This window comes from Neophocaena asiaeorientalis, unplaced genomic scaffold, assembly GCF_003031525.2.
Source record: "Neophocaena asiaeorientalis asiaeorientalis breed wild unplaced genomic scaffold, Neophocaena_asiaeorientalis_V1.1 scaffold571, whole genome shotgun sequence".
Lineage (NCBI taxonomy): Eukaryota > Metazoa > Chordata > Mammalia > Artiodactyla > Phocoenidae > Neophocaena > Neophocaena asiaeorientalis.
Genome location: NW_020175669.1, coordinates 33,659 through 53,634, shown reverse-complemented (window position 1 = coordinate 53,634; position 19,976 = coordinate 33,659). Strand labels below are relative to the sequence as shown.

The 19,976-nt window shown below is 47.5% G+C and overlaps 1 protein-coding gene across 1 annotated transcript in view; it reads right to left on the bottom strand.

Moving 5' to 3' along the window:
• The window catches only part of INSC (INSC spindle orientation adaptor protein), a 125,300-nt gene that overhangs the window by 80,079 nt on the left and 25,245 nt on the right, over positions 1-19,976 (bottom strand). The window contains exon 2 of the mRNA XM_024731593.1: positions 10,139-10,239. Within this exon, the coding sequence (XP_024587361.1) occupies positions 10,139-10,239 (101 nt within the window). The remainder of the gene's footprint in view (positions 1-10,138; positions 10,240-19,976) is intronic.

The following is a 19,976-nucleotide window of genomic DNA, read 5'->3' as shown; positions in this document are numbered from 1 at the left end:
CTCTCAATATATTACTCCTTAATCCTCCCCACAGCCCTGGGAGAGAAGACTGTTATTGCCCCCATTTACAGACAAGAAGACTTCTGTTGGGAGAGGTCACATGGTGGGTAAGTGGTGGAGCCATCACTCAGACCCATGCTCTAGAGCCCAGAGCCTCTCCTCGTATCAACTAAACACCACACTGCCAGCAAGAAGCTGTGAGCAGGAGAGTCTGGGATCACCGGAGACAGAGGGCCTGACTTCGCCTGGGAATATGTACACAAAGGAAATGACATTTGCCCTGCTTCTTAGAGGAGAGGAGTTGGCCAGGACGACAAGGACAGAAGGACTTCCACATAAATGCAAAACTGCCTAGAGACATAAAAATAGTAATACGACCAGAAGTTTCACTGGAATCAAGCATCAGGGGCCTATGAGGGGTGGCCAGGAAGGGGCCTAAGGAGAGAGACAGGGACCAGTTGATCAAAGACCTTGAATACCATGATTAGGGATTTGGATTTAATCCTGAAGGCAATTTAGAGACACTCAAAACATTTTAGAGCAGGGCAGTGACACACCTGTGCTGAGACTCAGTAGAAAATGGACTGGAGTGAGTTAAATACCATACAGGAGGGTGACCTGTCGGGGAATGATGGTTATACAGCAGAGAGAGGACAGAAGGCTGAACGAAGGCAGTGACCTGGGAAAGGAAGAAGTGAATGGTCTGGGAGGGAGATGAGAAGATACAAGGGTGAAGGAGGGAAAGGGGCAGGTCTGCCTCCTCAGCCTCTGGTCTGTGTGACTGGTGCTGCCCTGACTGAGATAGGAAACCCATCCAGGTAGGAGTTAGTTTTCATTTTGCTTGGTTTCATGGTGTTGCACGACGACAAGTGGGATACACGAGGCCACGACAGAAGTGGGGTCTAGGCCCTACAGAGGGGCCCCTCAAAGAGGCCCCACACCTTCCCAGAGAGGAGAGCAGGCCTGGTGAAGCCGGCACAGCCCTGCCACAGCCGGTCCACTCCCAGCCGCCGTCACTGTGCCGCCACATAATGAGATGTTCTTCTCAATTTTGGAGCCCGGGGACTGTGGCTCCTTACGGTTTGGACTGCGTTAGTGCAGAGCATCCCATAATTGCATAGCTCATCAGATTCTCTGTCATTAGCTCTCTGGTTCTCAGGGCTCCACCTTTCCTACTGCATTTGCTGGTTGACCCCAACATAAAAAAGCTGCTTAAACAGGGCAGTTCTTGCTGTGCAGCAGGCTCTGCCTGCTGTCCCTTCACCTCGCAACTCCCAGTGGTTCAACCATCCTCAGCCGTGAACTTGGAGCTGCCATCTCACTATACATGAAATCTTTCCATTGCAAGTACAGATGATCTGATTTCTCATACAAAGGAAGGAATTGAAAACTGAGGTCAAAGCAGATGAACTGGCAATGAGTCACATACCCTTCATGGTGGAAACCACCACAGTGAGGAGACTGTAGGGTCTCCAGCCAAGGAGCTGGAGGGGCCAGGGACCAGGACCAGGGTTGGATTTCCTCCGTTTCCACAGTGAGCTGGAATCTGAGCCTGATGCTGGGAAGATGCCCCCTTGCCTGTGGGGCAGGGAGGGCATCCCAAACAGTGAATGGGGCTCACAGGAGCCCTGTCCAGTATCTGGAAGAGCCCCTGAGAGAAGTAGATGTCTACTCCCCAAGTCACCCTGCTCCTTGCTCCCTGATGGTGGCTTTCCTGGACATCTGGAAGGAGGTGAATAAGCCCCCAAATCTGGGTTTTCTGGAGCTGGCAGATTCCCAACACAAAGCCAGATGTAACCACAATCATCTTCACGTACCAGGATACTGGTTGGATAAATTATTTTAAGCTGGAATTATCCAGGGTGGAGTTGGGGTGGGGGAAGGGAGGAGCATAGTCTTATACTAAGGCATTACAGTATGGAAAAAATGGGCTCCCTAAAATATGTCTAAAATCAGAAGGAATTAACTACCCACACAGCAAGCAGGGAGAATTACAAACAATAGAACACCTCTGGGCACCAAGAACTCTCTCCTTCAGCCCTCACAGTGGTTTGATGGTTGGCGATTACCAACCCATTTTACAGATGTAGAAACTGAGGCTTAGAGGCATTACTTAACTTGTCTAAGACCTCATTGTTAATAGTCATAATAAAGTTAAAATTGATTGAGTGCTTATTACTTTCTGGACACTGTGCTAAATGCTAGAACCAATCTTAATACTTACTTAACCCTCAAAACAATCCCATGAGGGTCACATAACTGAGATTTGTGAGGTGAAGTGACCTGGCCAAGGTCTCGTGGTAGATAAGTGAAAACAAGAATCTATGCAGTCTGAGACCAGAACCTTGGTCTTACCTAAATGCCATGTTCTTTAATGGTCTTCAGCAATTTAGCTGATACTCATACCCTCAAATCCACAGCTGGGGCTCTTTCTCCTATGCTGGACTTCCCTTATGTGATTATCAATGCCTTTTTAAAGATGGTGATCATTTAAAGACTACAGCATGTCTAGTCAATTTTCAAACTCTTGCCTTATTTCTTTGGGGGAGAGAACAGGGTGTGTGTTATTTAAATTCAGGACAGAACTACTGGCCCACTGGCCCCATCATCACAGATCTCTGACGAGTTTGCACCAGAAGTACTGCCAGAACGGGAAGCCAGGGAGACCGTGCAGAGTGGGGAGGGACCCTCTCAGGACTCTGGCTGTGAAGGGTCTCCCCACCCCCTTCACTGTCCCTGCCTCGGCTCTTGCCACTTCGATTGCCCTCCTCATTCTTCAAAGCCCATCACTGGGGGAAGGTAACTGTGTCTGACCCTTCAGATGCCAAAGGGAACAATTCTTCCCAGTTCAGCAGACACATGTCCTGGTCCCCAGTTGCTGATACCTGTTCCTCATTGCCAGATAAGCCTGCTGGCCTGGCATCCAGAGTTCCCCAAAACATTGGGGGTCATTAGTTTATGGAAATCTCTGCCTACATTCTTGTTGGCTCACTTTAACTTCTTTTCACTCAGAATGAAACTTTAATTATTCCTTCAAAATCTGGAATTTGGATTTCTCTGCCTTACTCTATTCCACCTGCTGTGTGAAGTGGAGAGCCTTCTGTAAGAATACATTTCTATGCCAAGAACACTTGGTAATGGCCTCCATACTTTACCGAGTACCCCAGTGGGCCAAGGTATTGGGCTAGGTGTTGGGATTATAAAGGAGAGATGGTAAGAATATGATCTCCAAGAGGGCAGGACCTTCTATTACAGTGGGACATAATCTCTCCACCTAGCACAGCACCTGGCACATCATAGGCACTCAATAAACATTTACTGAATGAATAAATGAATGATTGTAAATAAGCAGCTATGGTTCAGTATGCTCCCTATGGCGTTTTGAAGTAAGGAGAAAGAATTTTGAGAGCACAGAAAGGATGTTCATCTCAAACTAGGGTATCTGAGAAAACTTCCCACGCCGGCGCTTGGAAGGACGCCTTCAAGTTCACCAGGAGAAGAAGCAGAGTTGGAAGATGGTAGGATTTCAGACAGAAGAAACAACATGTGCAAAACAGTGGAGGCGAGGAACCACATGTTGGGAAGATGGCAAGTTGCTAAGAGTAGTCAGAGGGGTGGAATGAATTCAGTCAAAATATAAGAACTTCAAATCAAGAAGCATGTTGGAGTGCTAGGTTTCATGGATTTATCTATATTATAACCTAGCAAAGCAGGGTGCACTATCCCCTCCCCTGGAGAAGAGCACTTCTCCAGGCTGTACCACGGGGCTTCCATAAAACCTGAACAGGGCACACCCTCAAATGCTGGAAGGGGCTCCCAAACTAAAATGTCTTACAGTTTCCATCCCAGCTACAAGGCCAACACTAAACCTCTTCATGAGTTTGGAAGAAATAAGACCCTGTTTGTTTTGGTCAATGAGATTCTTTCATAGCCCTGAGGCACTAAAGTGGGCTACTTTTGTCCAGAAAAGGGAAGACTATCCAATACTCACTCACAGACTTCTAGAAGTTAGAGCTAAAAGGGTCCCTGGGGAAACTTTTGCCTACCTCCTCATTCTCAGATTAAGAAACTGAGGTTCAGAAAGGGAAAAGGATTGTCTGAGAACACACAGCAGGTTAGCATAGAGCCAGGGCTGGGAAGGAAGGAAGAGAGGAAGGAAGACAGGATGGAAGGAAGGCCAGCCTCCGGTCCCTGGTTGCTGCTCCCACTACAGTGTGCTCTCCTGTAAGACATTTAATGATGAAATTGCAGTGACATTTTTTTCCAATGAATTAAAACCAAAGATTAAAAATATTTCTGAATCGTTATTCTTTTTTTTTTTTTTGCGGTACGCGGGCCTCTCACTGCTGTGGCCTCTCCCGTTGCGGAGCACAGGCTCTGGACGCACAGGCTCAGCGGCCATGGCTCACGGGCCCAGCCGCTCCGCGGCATGTGGGATCTTCCCGGACCGGGGCATGAACCCGTGTCCCCTACATCGGCAGGCGGACTCTCAACCACTGCGCCACCAGGGAAGCCCTAAATCGCTATTCTTTAGAAGAAAAAAATGTCTCTCCAACTGTCTGACTCCTTCAACCAGTTAAATCTTTGACTTCCATTCAGAAACAGTATTTAAATTAATCAAGGTAAAACTCTAGCTTATCCTTTCCCTCCAAGCAGCACTTTTCCACCATAAAGAATGAAGATAGCTTGCTGGAGACAGACAGGGGAGTGTCTTGGAGAAAGGAACAAAATCCAAGCTATGGAATTAAATTTCTCACAGTCACCTGAAACTCCTCAGCTGTTAGTCATTTTTCAAACATTTATTAAACATTTATTCATTCAACAACCAGTTTTTGAGTTTATTCTGTGTGCATTTTAACCAAAGGTTAAATTCATATTTAACCAAAATATGAATCAGAAATGACTTTGGCCCTCAGGACATTTATTACTGAGTAGGAAGGATGACATTTACATAACTCATTATAGTACTACTCAAGGCCTGGCCCAGAGTAAGTTCTTAGCCTCAAGTAAATTTCATTCAAATGAATGAGTGAATGAATGAAATTGATATCTATTACAGATCATTGCTAATGAGACGATTCCACTGGGGCTAGGACACAGAGCTGCCAGAATTTACTGGAGGCTAGGAGGGAGAATAAACTTAAGAAACAGAGCCCAGGAAAGGCAGGACTCCCCAAAGGGCGGGGGTTGGGGGGGACTGAAGAGTATTATGGCAGCTCCATTTCCCTCTCTGGGCCTCAATTTCCCTATCTTATAATGCAGGGAGCTCTGAGGAAACTTCCAGCAACAACATTGAATACCTGTATGATCCCAGTTCCCGGCACCATAAGGGAATTTAAATCCAACCTCTCCTCTTAAAAATATCTACTGAATCATCGTCCCTCTGCCTTTACAAGGTCACGCCCTGTGTTTCTGTGGATTTCTCTTGGGAGATGGGAGAAGGAAGGGAATATGATTCTAGCTTTGATTAGCCTTCCTTTTGGTTTAAACAACAGACAAATATCCAATTATCCCATTGACATTACAGTCTGCACATTTCACCGCAGGCGCAGAAAGCAGCCCAGCAGCAGAAAACCAGCCACAGACCAAGGGTGTACACATGCAAGCCATTATCTACTTGGAGACAGGCTGGGCTGCAATGGCCCCACTGGCTCAGGGAAGCTGGGCGGGTCCTCGCCAGCAGGCCAGCGGCAACCCAGGAGGCCGCCTGCCACTAGCTGCAGCTGCATCCAGCCCTGGCTCGTTTCAGATTCCAGGCTGAACAGAAACATTGTGAGAAAGCGATTCCCTCACAGTGAGACACCCCAAATAAAAGCCCCAGGTTGTATACTTGCTACAAAACCAGGCCTGATCAAGTCAAGAGATAAATCAGTGAGTTGCACAAGGGAAGGGACCACGCCGTATCTGGTCACAATCATGTCCTTAAGCACACAAGCCCCATACAAAGCACCTGATCTGCACTCGATACATATTTTGAGAAATTATGTGGAAGGCTAGTAAATAAACGGCTACTTGAATGAGTGAATGATTTGCTTGTGCAATGCCCTCAAGAACATCGTGGAAAAGACAGCCAGGATAGAATGCTGGCCGGCACTCACGTTCAAGTACCATCTGGGAACATGTATCTCTGCTCTGGTCCTTGTCAGCCTGTCCTGGACAAGTAGGTGACTTAACTCCTCAAGCCTCATTTCCTCATGGGATGGACGTTGTATGTGCCTCTCAGATTCCCCCTCAGGGGAGGACTTGTTGTCCCCAGCTGGCGGACCCCCCAGATACTGCCTCAGAGGCACCTCACCTGAGTTCATGCCTGCCCACACACTCCAACGACAGATCAAGGTGGGATATGAAGGTTCTGGCCACTCTGGCCAATGAACAACTCTGATCCCAAAGGTCCCTGTGAGGTCAGCTGAGTCGTCATCAAGCAGGCATCACAGCTCCCCAGCTCCCCCTGCCCAGGCCTGCTTCCTTCCTCTCCCTTCCACAGGTGTTGATCCCAAAGGCACTCCCTAATAACCATCTTGAAATCTCAACTCCATCTCAATGGCTGCTTCCCAGTGGACCTAAACTATGGCTCCCTCATTAGCAAAATAGAGATAATAATAAGTATACACGAGGGCTATCATGAGGACTGAGTTGTTATGTGTAAAAGCATCCAGCTTTTAGCAAATGCTGGAAAACAGTGAGCCAACTTTGTTATGGGGTTAGTGAAGCCCAGTCCTTTCATCAGTATTCCCACCCTCACTGGGAGGAAACCAGAGAGAAAATGTCAGTGTCTCAGCTTGGTCTGTGGGTAAGAGAAGTAGTGGAAGAAAGGAGAGAAGGAAGGAAGTGACATGTCTGGATGTGGCTCTGTGTGCATCCCTCAGACTGGCCTCCAACCCACCCTGTAGGAACCTCTCCATAGAGAGGGTCAAATCAAAGGACTGGGCCATCAGGATCCCTGCAGAAGATGAGGGCTACGCTGCGATGGTAGAAAGCACAACCCTGGGAGCAGGCAGACAGGTGGCAACACCCGGACCACCATGTCTGGGTCCCAGCACCACTACCACCCAGCCCAGAGCCAATGGAGGGAATCACTGTACCAGACACAAAGATGGGAGCCCAGAGACGCAAGAAGAAAGCAAAGATCAGCTAGAGACACAGCAGCCACAGTCTCCTGCTACCCAGAGTGCTGAGGCCCTGTCCCCTGCAATCCCACCAATAAGTCCCTGAACCTCCAGGGAAGTATTTGAACCTGAGCTTGCAAGGGTTTCCACTGCGGAGGGAGGGAGGGAGGAGGGGTGTGTTAGTGTTACAGGGATGGCCTGGTGACGTGTGGGTTGGCACCCTGAGGCCTAGAGAGACCTTCCTTCCTGGACCCCAGCACTTACACGACCTTTAAAAGCACTTACGACTGACACCCTGTTACAGGCAATAAAGCTGGTGCTCGGATAGGTTAGGCGGCAGCCAAAGTCACACGGCTGATAGGAAGCGGAGCTGGGATTTGAGCCCAAGTCTGATTCCAAGGCCTATATGCTTTCAACCACTTAGAGTTCCCGCATTACAGTCTCCAAGAGTAGGGTTTTGTTCTTTGGCTTGTCTGTTTTATTATTTTTAAATCCGAAGACCTCCCAGGAGATTCAGATACAGTCAGTGTTGAGAGAACTATCACACACCCTCCTGTCGCCCACACCAGTTCAGCTCAGGATCCCAACCCCTGGCCTCAGACTCAGTTGCTCCCTGCCCTCTGTTCTCTTCCAGGAGCCTGCACCTAGAAAACCTCTATTTGATGCTATTTACCTGTAAGGATCTCAAATATCAAAGGCCTAACGCACATGATTCACCCAGGCTGTGAGATGATCCCACACAACTTGACCATATTTATTTATTTTGTACATTGAGGTGAACAATGGCACTCCAGAGTGAAATTCAGCCTCACTGGAACACAACAAAAAGAAGTCAATTATCCAGCATTAATTATTTATCTGGAGACAATAACCACGGTGCTATTCCCCCACGAGAGAGGCCTCTACAGCTTGGGGCAAAAGGAAAGTAGAGGTGGCTGCTATTGTCTGCCCATAATGTGGCATCAGATCAGACAAATGGACCCCTCTGACGTCCTGTAAATACACATGAGCCTCCGCTGTGAATGTAGCTCATGCACATGCCTCTAGAACACAGACGATTAATAGGGTGAGGGGATTAATAGGATTCTATTCCCCCAGTATCCTGGGGAGGTCTGCCCTGGCAATGCCAAGCTATGACTATATGAAAGGAAATACCACCTTCTCTCTGCAGCCTGCCCTGCTCTAACAGAACTGTAAGGTTGAAGACATTCTAAACAAACATTTTTGCAGGTTGCAGTGTTTGTGGAACCATATTAGTCTGGTGTTTTCCTCCCAAGGTATTTACTGTACAATATAAGTTAGAAAACCTGTCCTGACTGACTCAAAAAGAATAGTGATCTGATTCCTAAATCATTTTTATGTAATTTAACTTTCTTTTATCTTTAAAAATTCTGAGGAGCTTGGAAGAGAGAGATCAGTGGTTCCCAGGGGCTGAAAGAGTGCCAGGATGTGATCTACCTTGGCCCCGTATTCTCTAGTCCGGGGACATACTCTTTATTTAAAGATGTTAACGTTGATTGAGCAGTACTTACTCTTTATTTAAAGAAGAAGTTAACGTTGATTGAGCAGTTTCTATGTTTCAGGCAGGTGATTTATATATCTTTATAAAGTCTCATCACAACCCGATAAGGTAAGTATAAATATCTCGATTTCATAGATCAATAAACTGAAGCCCGAGGTCACAGCTAATAAGTAGCAGAACCAAGAATCAAGTTTGGGTGGAGTGGGTCCCAACTCCTAACCACTGTCCTAAACAGCCCTGTGATGACAGCTTCCCCACCCCCCAGCACAGCCTCTGGTCTGACCATCCCAACACCCATGAGTTCTGTGGAGGTGTCCCAAAGCCCTATTGCCACAGCTGCTGCCGCCCATCTGGATACACAGTCTCCAACCTACTACCTGGGCAGGACAGGTGATGGAAAGACTAAGATTCCTCTTCATCTAGAATGGTTCCACTCTTTTCTGATTATAAAATAGTACTCAGAAATCAAACAAACAATATAGAAATGCATGATGTAAATAAGTTGAAAACCCCTGCAATTCAGGTGAGGGGTTAGTAGAGATTAGATGGTAGTGGTACCATAATATATTTAAAGCAAAATACTACAGAACAGAACAACGATTTAACGGCCTTGCAAGTGCTACTTGGATTCTGCTGCCTCGAAACATCCCCGTCAAAATGTCTGAGCAAGGAATGAAGGGCTAAGTTTGAGCCTTGAGCACTCAAACTGCAAAGTTCCTCCATAGATCAAACCTGCATTAGAGTGACCAACCATCCCAGTTTGCCCAGGACCGAGGAGTTTCCAGGCACACAGGAATCTCAGAGCCAAAATCAGGACAGTCCCAGGCAAACCGGGACAGTTGGTCATCACAGATTTGCTGCCCTGGTGCCTCCACCTTGGCTTCTGTCTCAGGCCTCCAGGACCAGTCATGTCAGATCTACACCTGCTTCCCCATCCCTTTCACCTGTGTGAAGGCAGCTCTAGAGCCTCAGGTCTTTCCTTCCCAGCTCATCATCCGGGCCTCACCTGCTGCTCAGTGTACCCCTCCCCCACCCCCCCACACTGCCGCTCAGGGCAACAAGTGCTTCCCAAGGATGAGCTCTGTGCCCCCTCCTCTCCCTGGTGCTCTGAGAGAAAGCCACCTAATGGTAGGCTGACCTCTTCCAAGAGGCTCAGAGAGGCCACTTCCCCCAGTGGCTCCAGCCTCCTGGCCCTGGCGGGATCCACAGCTGCCTCTGGGGTCCCCTATCTTAGCAGCGCACTCCACTTGACTCTTTTCTTCATTGTCTGCCTGGATCTTAAACTAGCTCCTTGGGGCAGGATGTGGCTGACTCCTCTGTGCCCCAGGGCCCAGTTCCATTTGTATTTGCTGAGTGATTGTGGCATCCCCGATACCTTGTCCTAAGCCTCCTCCCCAGCACAGTGCACAGACAGAAGGGGCCACCTGCAAACCTCAGGATCCTGGGGCTAGGCCTCAGCCAGAGTCCAGGTGGGGCAGGCCTGGCCCTGAGACACAGCAGTGGGACTTACCGCTGACCCGGCAGGGGGATGGAGTCCAGGTGGCGGCCTCCAGGCAGCGCCATCATGTTGACGCCAATCTGCAGCAAAGCCTGCCCACAGCGGTCGGGGCCCTGGAAAGAGGAGGCAGGATGGGGTCAACGCGGGCCGCCCGTGTGAGGAGGCGCAATCATTTTCTCTCCCAAATCCCGGCCACAGGGATTCATCTCAGGTGTGGAGGGAAGGCCCCCTGGCCCTCCTCTGCTGTTTCAACCAGTTTATACTCCACTATCCTCACACAAGCAATGCAGTACTCAGGTCTGATCTTGATTCTCAGCCCCTAGCCCACTATGAACCCCTAGAATCTTTTCTTATGTCTCATGGCCCAAAACGTACCTAACCCATTTTGCTTTGCACCAAATATTGGGACACATAGACTAGCAAATATTGCATAGGACATACTTATACTTGAAAAGTTTAGGGTTTACCTGAAATTCACATTTTACTGGGCATCCTGTATTATTAGCTACATCTGGCAACTCTCTATGCTAATTCCCTAACTATCAATATATACTGTGACAGTACTAGGTTCTTCACTTTGCTTATGCCTGAGAAATGTGACCCTGTAATAGGCATGGTGGTTGCGTCCCCAAATCCATTCCACTTTAGATGATGTAATTTCACGCAAACTGCCAGGAACTGGTTTAGGAGTAGGCATGTGACTCAGTTAAAGCCAATGAGCCATGACAGAATTGCTTCTAGGAAAAGCTAACTTTGTCCTCAACTGCAAGCCAGCCACAAGATGAGGTAGTATCTCTCCCATTGGACCTGAACAAGGAAGCACGTCGCTCCACTGCTGCTAGAGACCATCTTGCAATCAAGAGGGGACCCAGCTGGAGAAGAAAGCAGGCACACAGAGGAAAAAAACCAGCATTCTTGATCACTGAGCCACTGAATCAACCAGTGCTGAGTCTGGCCCACCTCTGGGCTTCCTAGTATGTAAAATAATAAAGTTCTTGTCTAAGGGAGGATTTTGGTTTAGTATACCCAAAAGCAGCCTAACTGATAAAGGCGATCCAGGTTCCAGGGCCTCCAATCCCAGCACTGAGCACCCACGTGGCTTGCCAGTGCCTCATAGGTTAGACCAAGACAACAGTGTTCTTCTTCCTCCATAAAATCAGCTGCCCACCTGTTTGTCTCCTGCCTCACCAGCCCATCTCCATTCTTCCCTCTCTGCCACCTCTTTCTCCAAGCCAATGAAGAAGTCCTCCTTGAGGAAAATGGAGATTCTGTCACCTTTGCCCAGGTAAAGCAATAGTCAAGAGACGGTTGTCTGTCACTTGTCATATCCTGAGCTGGAGGACAGCAGATTTCAAGACATTCAGAGAAAACACAAGTGTGAACTTGTGGGAGGATACAGCTGAGGAGGGCAGCAATTCAAGCCCAGAAAAATTAAACTCTTACATTATGATTAAAAGTGACCCTTACGAGAAAAGAACGGAGGAGGACTCTAATTAATAGTGATGTGGCTGGACATAAAGTACCCCTTGTGATGCTTGGAATAAAAGACAAAAAATGTGAATCTGAAAAGTATAGGGAGGAAGAAGCCCAGAATAAACTAGGGCTTTAGATCATTCCAGAGACTCATTGTCACTGCCTGTTCCCTGCTCTGCAGACGCCACTAGACTGTGAGACCCTGGATGGCAGGGACCACTTGGTTCCAAGGGCTGGGCACTTAGCAAACACGAGATATGTCTACAGAAATAATGAGTGGAATGAATTTTTAATACATTTATGTTGAGCCCTAATTCTTCATCTGCAACTGAGAATAATAGTATCTGTTTTACAGGGCTATTATAACAATGACATAAAAGCAGGAATGCAGAAGTGTCAGGCCAGATTGAGAGCTAAATAGATAGTTATTATTATGTTCTGAGAGTCTGTGCTGTGTTCAGCCCTGTGGTCAGCTTTGCCAGGAGAGATGCAGAAAATTAAGTACAGCATATAAAGCACCTAGCACAATAACAGTGCTCCACGAGGCCTCTTTATCATCAGGAGTATAATTAGTTTTATTACTTTCATTATTTTCATTATTGAGAAGGTATATTTTTGGAACCCAGTGAATCAGCAGCCTGAAGAGAATGGCACAAAAGGAAAAAGCTAGAAACAACAGGATGAGGTATTTGTTCCGTTTTCAATGAGTCTGATGAAAGAACCAAAAAGGGAACTACCACCATCTCAGAGTGAATGCTTTGATGTGATCAGAGTTCAGTGAGCAAGCAGATCTTATTTTAGCTCCATCTTCATCATGGAGAAGAAAGAGGGCAGAGCAAAAAGGTTGAGGCAAGTGACAGTAAGGAAAGTTTAAGGACACAGGAAGTTCCAAGGCCCTTTAAAGTGTGAACAAGTTAGGATTCTGTGAGCACACCCTAGAATACTGGAGGACCTCCTGGATCTGATCAAGTCGTATCTGAGGGACGCTGAGAAAGGGTCCCTGAATGCAGGAGAATGTTCTGATTTTCCAGGAGGTAGATTCCAGAAACACATCTTGGTGACCACGAAATTCTAGAACAGATTCCTAATCACTGGCCTGTGAGCCCATCAGGGAGAAGCTGGCTAGAACCCAGAGGGAACAAATCACGCTCAAACAATTTCTTCCTTTTCATTAGCAACCGCTGGTCTCTCAGCTGAGGGGGATGCAATAAACCTAATATATCTTGATTTTGTTAAAACATCCGGCTAAGATGTCCTCATTCCTCCACGTCATCCACAGCTTCCCAGCAGTTAGGCCAGTGGAGGCTGCCTGCTAACAAAACCTTGGGTCATGTGATGGCACGTGTTCCCAGAGGCTGGAGAGCCCTCCTGGGGACATCTGGGCTGCACGTGTATCACCGCCCTATGCACAGACTGTATTATTTATGCCTCTTTCCCTCAGTGGGACAAACTCCCGGATGTCTGAAACCCCATCTTGCTCAGTGTGGGACTGGGCACCTACATGGTTGAAGCTGGGATTGTGAATCAGATTAGCTCTCAGAGGAGCCACAGCTCGTATTTACTGGGTATGGGGAACAGGTAAGAGAGAAAATCTGGAAGGTGAGATAGGGACTATCAAGAGCTAATCTGGCTGATGTTATAAAAGTGCAAAGAATAATAATTGCTAATATTTTTTGAGTGTGTACTATGTGCCAGGCACTGTTCTAAATGCTTCATATAGTATTAACTCATTTAATACTATCATCATCCCCTTGTTGCAGATGAGACCTCTGAAATTCAGGGGAACTACATGCACTGCCCCAGATCACACAGCTATTAGGTGACAGAGGGCTGGTATCCAGGTTTTATGATCAGAGGGGAGATGAGGTGCTGGAGCAGGTGAAGGTGATAAGAGCAACAAAAGTGACACAGGTCCAACATTTGCTAACTGGAAGCCTGACTCCATTCCATGGGGGCAACACCCAGCCCCTACCCTTCACACACAGCTGAGCCCTCTTGCCTCTCACCAGCGCCTCCCACTGCTCCCACCTCCGAAACCATGAGTCCTCCAGCTACATTAAGTGTCGGACCTCAGTGACACAGCCAGAGGACAGAACAGTGCTCAAAAAATGAAGCATCCAAACACTGCACCCAAATGGTGGGAGGAAGAGGGGCACAGACAGTGGGGGCATCTCTCCAGTTGCTCACTGGTTTGGTTCCTTTGGTGAGTCGTAAGGACAGAGTTATGGGTCCTAAAGGGATCAGGGGATGGGAAGCCACAGTCCCAGCTTAAGCCTAAAGTGTCACCAGCTTTCGAAGTCAGAGAGTGGCATGGACATATATACACTACACAATGGAAAATAGATAGCTAGTGGGAAGCAGCCTCATAGCACAGGGAGATCAGCTCGGTGCTTTGTGACCACCTAGAGGGGTGGGATAGGGATGGTGGGAGGGAGATGCAAGAAGGAGGAGATATGGGGATATATGTATATGTAGAGCTGATTTACTTTATTATAAAGCGGAAACTAACACACCATTGTAAAGCAATTATACTCCAATAAAGATGTTAAACATAAATAAATAAATAAAGTGTCACTAGCTTTGTAGAGAGACCTGTTTCAAGTGTGCTGGGTGGCTGCCCCCTCCCACTGCCCTAAGCCAGACTCATCCCACTGAGCAGAGAGAGTGGAAGCCCTCCAAAGCTGCTCAGCATGTCAGGAGACCAAGAATGAATTCAAGGTAACCTCTCCGCCCCATGCCATCTGTCCTCACTGGTATTGCAGAATGAACTTGAATTTGGGAGTCTGGTAGATCTGGATTCAAATCCTGATTCTGTACCTGATAAGTACATGACCTTGGGAAAAGCATCAACCCTCATGAATGTGGTTTCTCTGATTATATCGGCCTCCTAGGAGCCTCATGAGCATTAAATGAGATCACTCATAAAACTCCCTTATAGATTAATATAATAAATATAATATAATATAATTCAATGTAATATATCATGCATTTGGCACGTGCTAGCCTCAAAGTGGGAGTATACTTCCTCATGGAAGGAAGAGCTGAGAAATATATCTCAGGCAGAGATGCTACCTTGCCCACGAGAGAGGTGAAAAGGACACCTGCAGGAGTGAGCAGGAAAGAGGAAACTCCATCACCTCCACCTCCAGCCCAAGGGCCTTCCTAATTCATTGGAAATCCTACCCCGGAGTTGGCAGCCTGGGTTCTGCAGGGCTCTTGGCTGTGTCTCCCCACCAGGAGTGGCTCATTTTCAAGAAGGACTTGAAACCTTAAGTGTCTCTGATTTAATTCAATGCCTGCTGGGACAACTGCTCATTTCTGCTCCTGCATCCCATTAGAGGCAGCCCTTGCTCACCTCCATTTGGCTAAGGAGCCAGCTTGGGCTCTGGAGGAAATGAAGGCTATTTACAGTAAATTATTCAATTAGAACCAGGAGCAAGGGTGGCTTCTGCCGTTGTCTAATGGGCCAAGCCGAGTACAGCTCAAGGCAGGGCTGGGATTGTTTAATCTGCAGAATCCATTAGGGCTGTCAACGGGAGCAGAACAGCAAATATTGTGGAAAGCAGTTAAGCTCCAGCAGCAGCAATAGAGAGAGGAATGGGAACTGGGGAAGGGGGGTGGGGGAGAGGGTAGGAGAGGCACTGACCCAGGGATTCAGTCAAGTCCCTCATCATACAATACCCTACCCCCTCATTATTTCTCCTCCATGGAATTTATCACAATTATAATTAAACAATTCACTGTGAAATTAGTGCTTAACGTCTTTCTCCCTTGAGGATCATCCCAGGGGTGGGCACTAGGTCTGACCTGCTCTCCCGCTGTATCTCCTCCCCACTCCCACCACCCCACCCCCTTCCTGACAGTGCCTGGTACATAACAATCAGATCAATTAATACTTGTTGATTGACTAGGTGAGTCCCACCAGCAGTGCAAGAGTGTTCCCTTTTCTCCACACCCTCTCCAGCATTTATTGTTTCTAGATTTTTTGGTGATGGCCATTCTGACTGGTGTGAGATGATATCTCATTGTAGCTTTGATTTGCATTTCTCTAACGATTAATGATGAAGGAACTTCAGCTTCCGCACTGGTAAATGAGAGACAAAGGTACCTATTTCCACCACACTGTTGAGAGAATTCAGTGAGACAAAGGTCGGAGGGCCTTTTGCAACCATACACACTGCGTGGAAAGGGCTCTGCTTCCTAACATCCATGAGACAAAGCCACCTGCCTCTCCTGAGTTTTTGCAATCCTCCCTGTCTGTTGGTACCCCTGGGCAGCCTCCCTCCCCACCCCCAGCTCCATGCTCATCAGGTTCTCCAGACAGACAGGCATACCAACAGACAGTCCCAAAGCTGCATGAAAACTACAACAACAGGTAACCAAGAGGATGCTAAGGGAGGTCCATTGGGCCTCCAAGCAGTAGTAGATGAGAATGGAAGGTGGTGGGAGGGGTCATGGAAGGTTTCTCAGGACATGCTCCCAAAGCTGAGAGAAGAATGTGGGAATAAGGGAAGGAGAAGGGGTGGGAAGGAAGTATGTGCGGGCAGAGGGAAGGGCATGTGAAAGGCACAGAATCCTGAACATGGTAAGTTTAGGGAACTGCAAGTGTTTCTAGAAGGCTGGAGCCCTCTGGGCTGGTGGTAGAGTTCAGAGAAAGCTATCCCAGTGGCATGGAAATACAGAAAAAGTAGTGGTCACTTGCAGCTGGGGAATAGGCCAGACTTCTTAGAGGAGCTGAGTCTTAAATGCAGGGCGGGATTTTGCCAGGTGAAGATGGGACAAGGACATTCAGTGTCAGGAGAGCAGTGTGAGCCATAGCAAGGAGACCAGAAAATGGAGCAGGTATTAGGGACTCTCCCAGGGGCTGGAGGGAAGGTGCCTCTATAGTCCTATATACGAAAGGAACTGATTCTTTAGATTCTATCCTGTGGATGATGGGAGCCACTGAAGGTGTTTGAGCAGGAGAGTGAAATAATCAGAGTGGAATTTCAGTTCCCATGGTGAACAGTGGAGTGGATGGGCCTCAGGGAATGAGACCAGCAGCCGGAATTCATTTACAATCTCCCAGCGGACCCCGAAGGCCCTAGGGCTGGAGAGGTGGGGTCCTGGGGGTGGAAAGGAGGGATGCAATGAGCTTTGTGAAGTAACAACAACAGGCCTCCTTCCTCACTCCCTCTCCAGGCCTCTGTGTGACCTGTCTCCCATGGGTGGCAATAGTCATCAGAGATACTTCAGTACTGATAGCTGCGGCGGCCAGCCTCCTGCAGCGATCAGATACTTTAAAAACGCTTATTCCCAGGGGAGATGCAAGAAACCAAGCAAGCTGCCACCCAGCCTTGCTGAATGGACCGAGCCTCATGAAATATAGAAAGCGCTGGCTCCCTGGAGGAGGCCCCAAGGGCCCCTCACAGCTGTCAGACGAAGGAGCCCAGCAAGTAGGCAGAACAGACCTCAGGGCTCACAGAGCCAGCCTTGTCCCCTCAGGCCCTGAAAAGCCTGGATGGACAGCCCAGAAGGACTGTGCATCAGGTAGAGGGGGCCCACCCCGACCTCAGCCCTGCTCCTCAATTCTGGGGCCAGAATAGTTTCCGTAAAGCACAGACAAGATCCCAAGCCTCCACTTGATTAACTGGATACATCTACTTTCCAGCCCTTACATGGAAAGTAATAGGAATCCCGTATGCACAAATATGTCCATGAACTTGATAGGGGTAAGACCATAGCCGCCAGCCAAAATCCAGGCAGCCTTCCTGGAGGAGCTCACATCATAATCTTAGAGTATTAGAACTAATAGGAAGCATTAGTGATTACCCCCTTGTAATAATAATGATAATAATAATACAAAAATGAGGAGGAGTAGAGGGAGAAACACTTATTAGGTGCTGTGTGTCAAGCACTGTTCTAAATGCTTTACAGTTAATCCTCAAAATAACTCTATGAAGTAAGTTACTATTATTGTCCCCAGTTTTCAGATGAGGAAACTGAAGCACAGAGAGGTCAACATGAACAGATAGAGGGGAAGAAATCTGCTTGAGGTCACACAGTAAGCTGAGCTACACCTGGGACCTGCACCCAGGTCTCCTCACGCCCATAAACGCCTCCCATGGGAAATCCAAAGACGACTTTGCCTGTTAAGAGTCTGAAGAGACCCATCCAGGTTCAGAGCGATTTACCCTAGGAAATCAATGGCGCCACAGTTCCCCATCTGTAAAACAGGGATAATTACACCTGCTCTCTCTCCTTTGCTATGATTACCAAGCAAAGGGGAATGGACAGTGGACAGGGAAGTTCCAGGGATTCCTAGTCTGATTCAGCTCAGCCTTGGAATGGGACAGGCAGGTTGACTCAGAGGTGCCCATGAGTCCCCAAAAGTTGGAGGAAAAAGAGCCCCATCAAGCTTTCCTGGCTGAGGCCCATGTGTCCCAGTCCCTGATTAACATGACCACCCATCCCCCAAATGGTTCCAACTTGTCAAAGCCAACCCCCAGCAGCTTCCCCTGAAGGAGCGTGAGAGACAATCCTGTAGGGAGATCCAGGCTCCTGGATCCAGGAAAGCCATGGATGCCCACATGCCCATGAGAGGAGCACCAAGCCCTGAGCCACACAAGGAAACTGCAGTTACTGGCATCTGTGAGCTGGCCCTGAGCTGCTGATTTTCTAAGGGTCATTAGTGAGAAAATGGTGCCCCAGACCTCCAAGACCTTAGGTGGTATGCAGCCCCTGAGGGACTTGGTTGGGCCTTTGGGCCACCACCATCCAGAGCTCTGCTGGTTAAGAATGCAGACTGCCAAGGTTCAAATCCCAACTCCGTCAGTTATTAGCTGTGTGACCTTGGGTAGTAGGTTTCCTTATCTGTAAAGTGGGGTTCCTATATCATAAGGTTGAAATGGAAGTGATGGTTCCTTCCTCATGGCACTGCTGTGCAGATCAGTAAGATCACATATGTGAAGTACCTGGCACCCACGGGTGCTTGATATAAAGATTGGTTCCACTTCTCTTCTGGTGAAAACAGTACGTGTAGAGAGGCAGCCAAACGGAGGCCATTCTGCTACCTCCTGAACTACGTCCAGCTAGTCAACTGCTCTTTACTCATTAACTTTTTAACTATCCCTTCTTTCTAACTTTTCCTGATGTAAATGTCAGCCAACTGCTCGAATGTTCTTTAGCTTCAATTCGCAAAAGCAAGAGTCCTCTCTCACTGGGCCCAGGGCCCAGGATGCTAAAATTAACAATCAGTATACTTTAAGCTAATGACTTACTGGTCGTGGCTGCCACGAATAGACATAACTCTCAGATAAAGGCCATTAGAGAAAATTGAATAGCTCCAATGTGGTGAAAATTTGGATACATCCTGTTTCATAAATCACGCTCAGAGGTCACACTGGGCAAGCTATTTCCCTCTCTGAGTCATGATGAGGACCCAGCTTGAGGGGGGTCTATATACCCTTGGGAAAGAGGACAGAAGAGAGAAAACAGTACACTCTTTTGCAGTTTCACAAACGTCATTTTCTCTTACTTCTAAAGCCATGAGCAGACCATAGTGCTACATCAACAACCATGATAGTCCGACCTTCTCTGATTTTATTTCCTTCTCAAATCCTCCAAACTGGAGGTTACTCAATAACATCTGGAAAGTAGCATGATGAGGTTATGGAAATCCAAAATCTCGGGATTGGGATCCCAATCCCAGTTTTGTCTCTTACTAGGGCTCTCTGACATTCAGCCTCTTCATCTGGAAAATGGGAATTGAATCTATTTTCAGGGTTGTTGTAAGAATCACATAAGATCATGTACCCTGCATGATGCTTATAAGAGCAAGTGAAATAACAATACCATAACTACTTTGAGCCAGGGAGACAAGTTAAAGGTGTCACACAGGAAGTCTCATGATATCTATCTTTGTGCCTAAGTAAAGATCCATTTCCTACCCAGACCTCGGGCCCAGAGAGCTGCTTCACACTAAAGGGGATTAAAAAGCAGGATATATTACATATATTGAGAAGAAGGAAAGCTTCTCATGGAGGAGATTTGATAAACACCTCATACATAGAGACCATGCTTTGAATAAGCACAAACAATGACACTAAGACATTTTCTATAATCAGTAACATTGGCCATGAAGAAACAATTAACATCCCAGTTCATACCCTATGTGACCCAAGTAGTGTGGGGCATTTGAAGGAGAGTCCAGACTGAACCAGAACTTTGGCTCAGCCACAATGGCAAAGGGTTCTCAGCAGCTCACTAATGAAAAGGAACAAAAGACAGGGAACCAGAACACATTCTAGTGCCATTGACTATAAATAGAATAAACCAGAGTGAGAGCACGACACAGTCATTCTCAACAAATCCTACTGTCATTATCATAAAGTCCTCA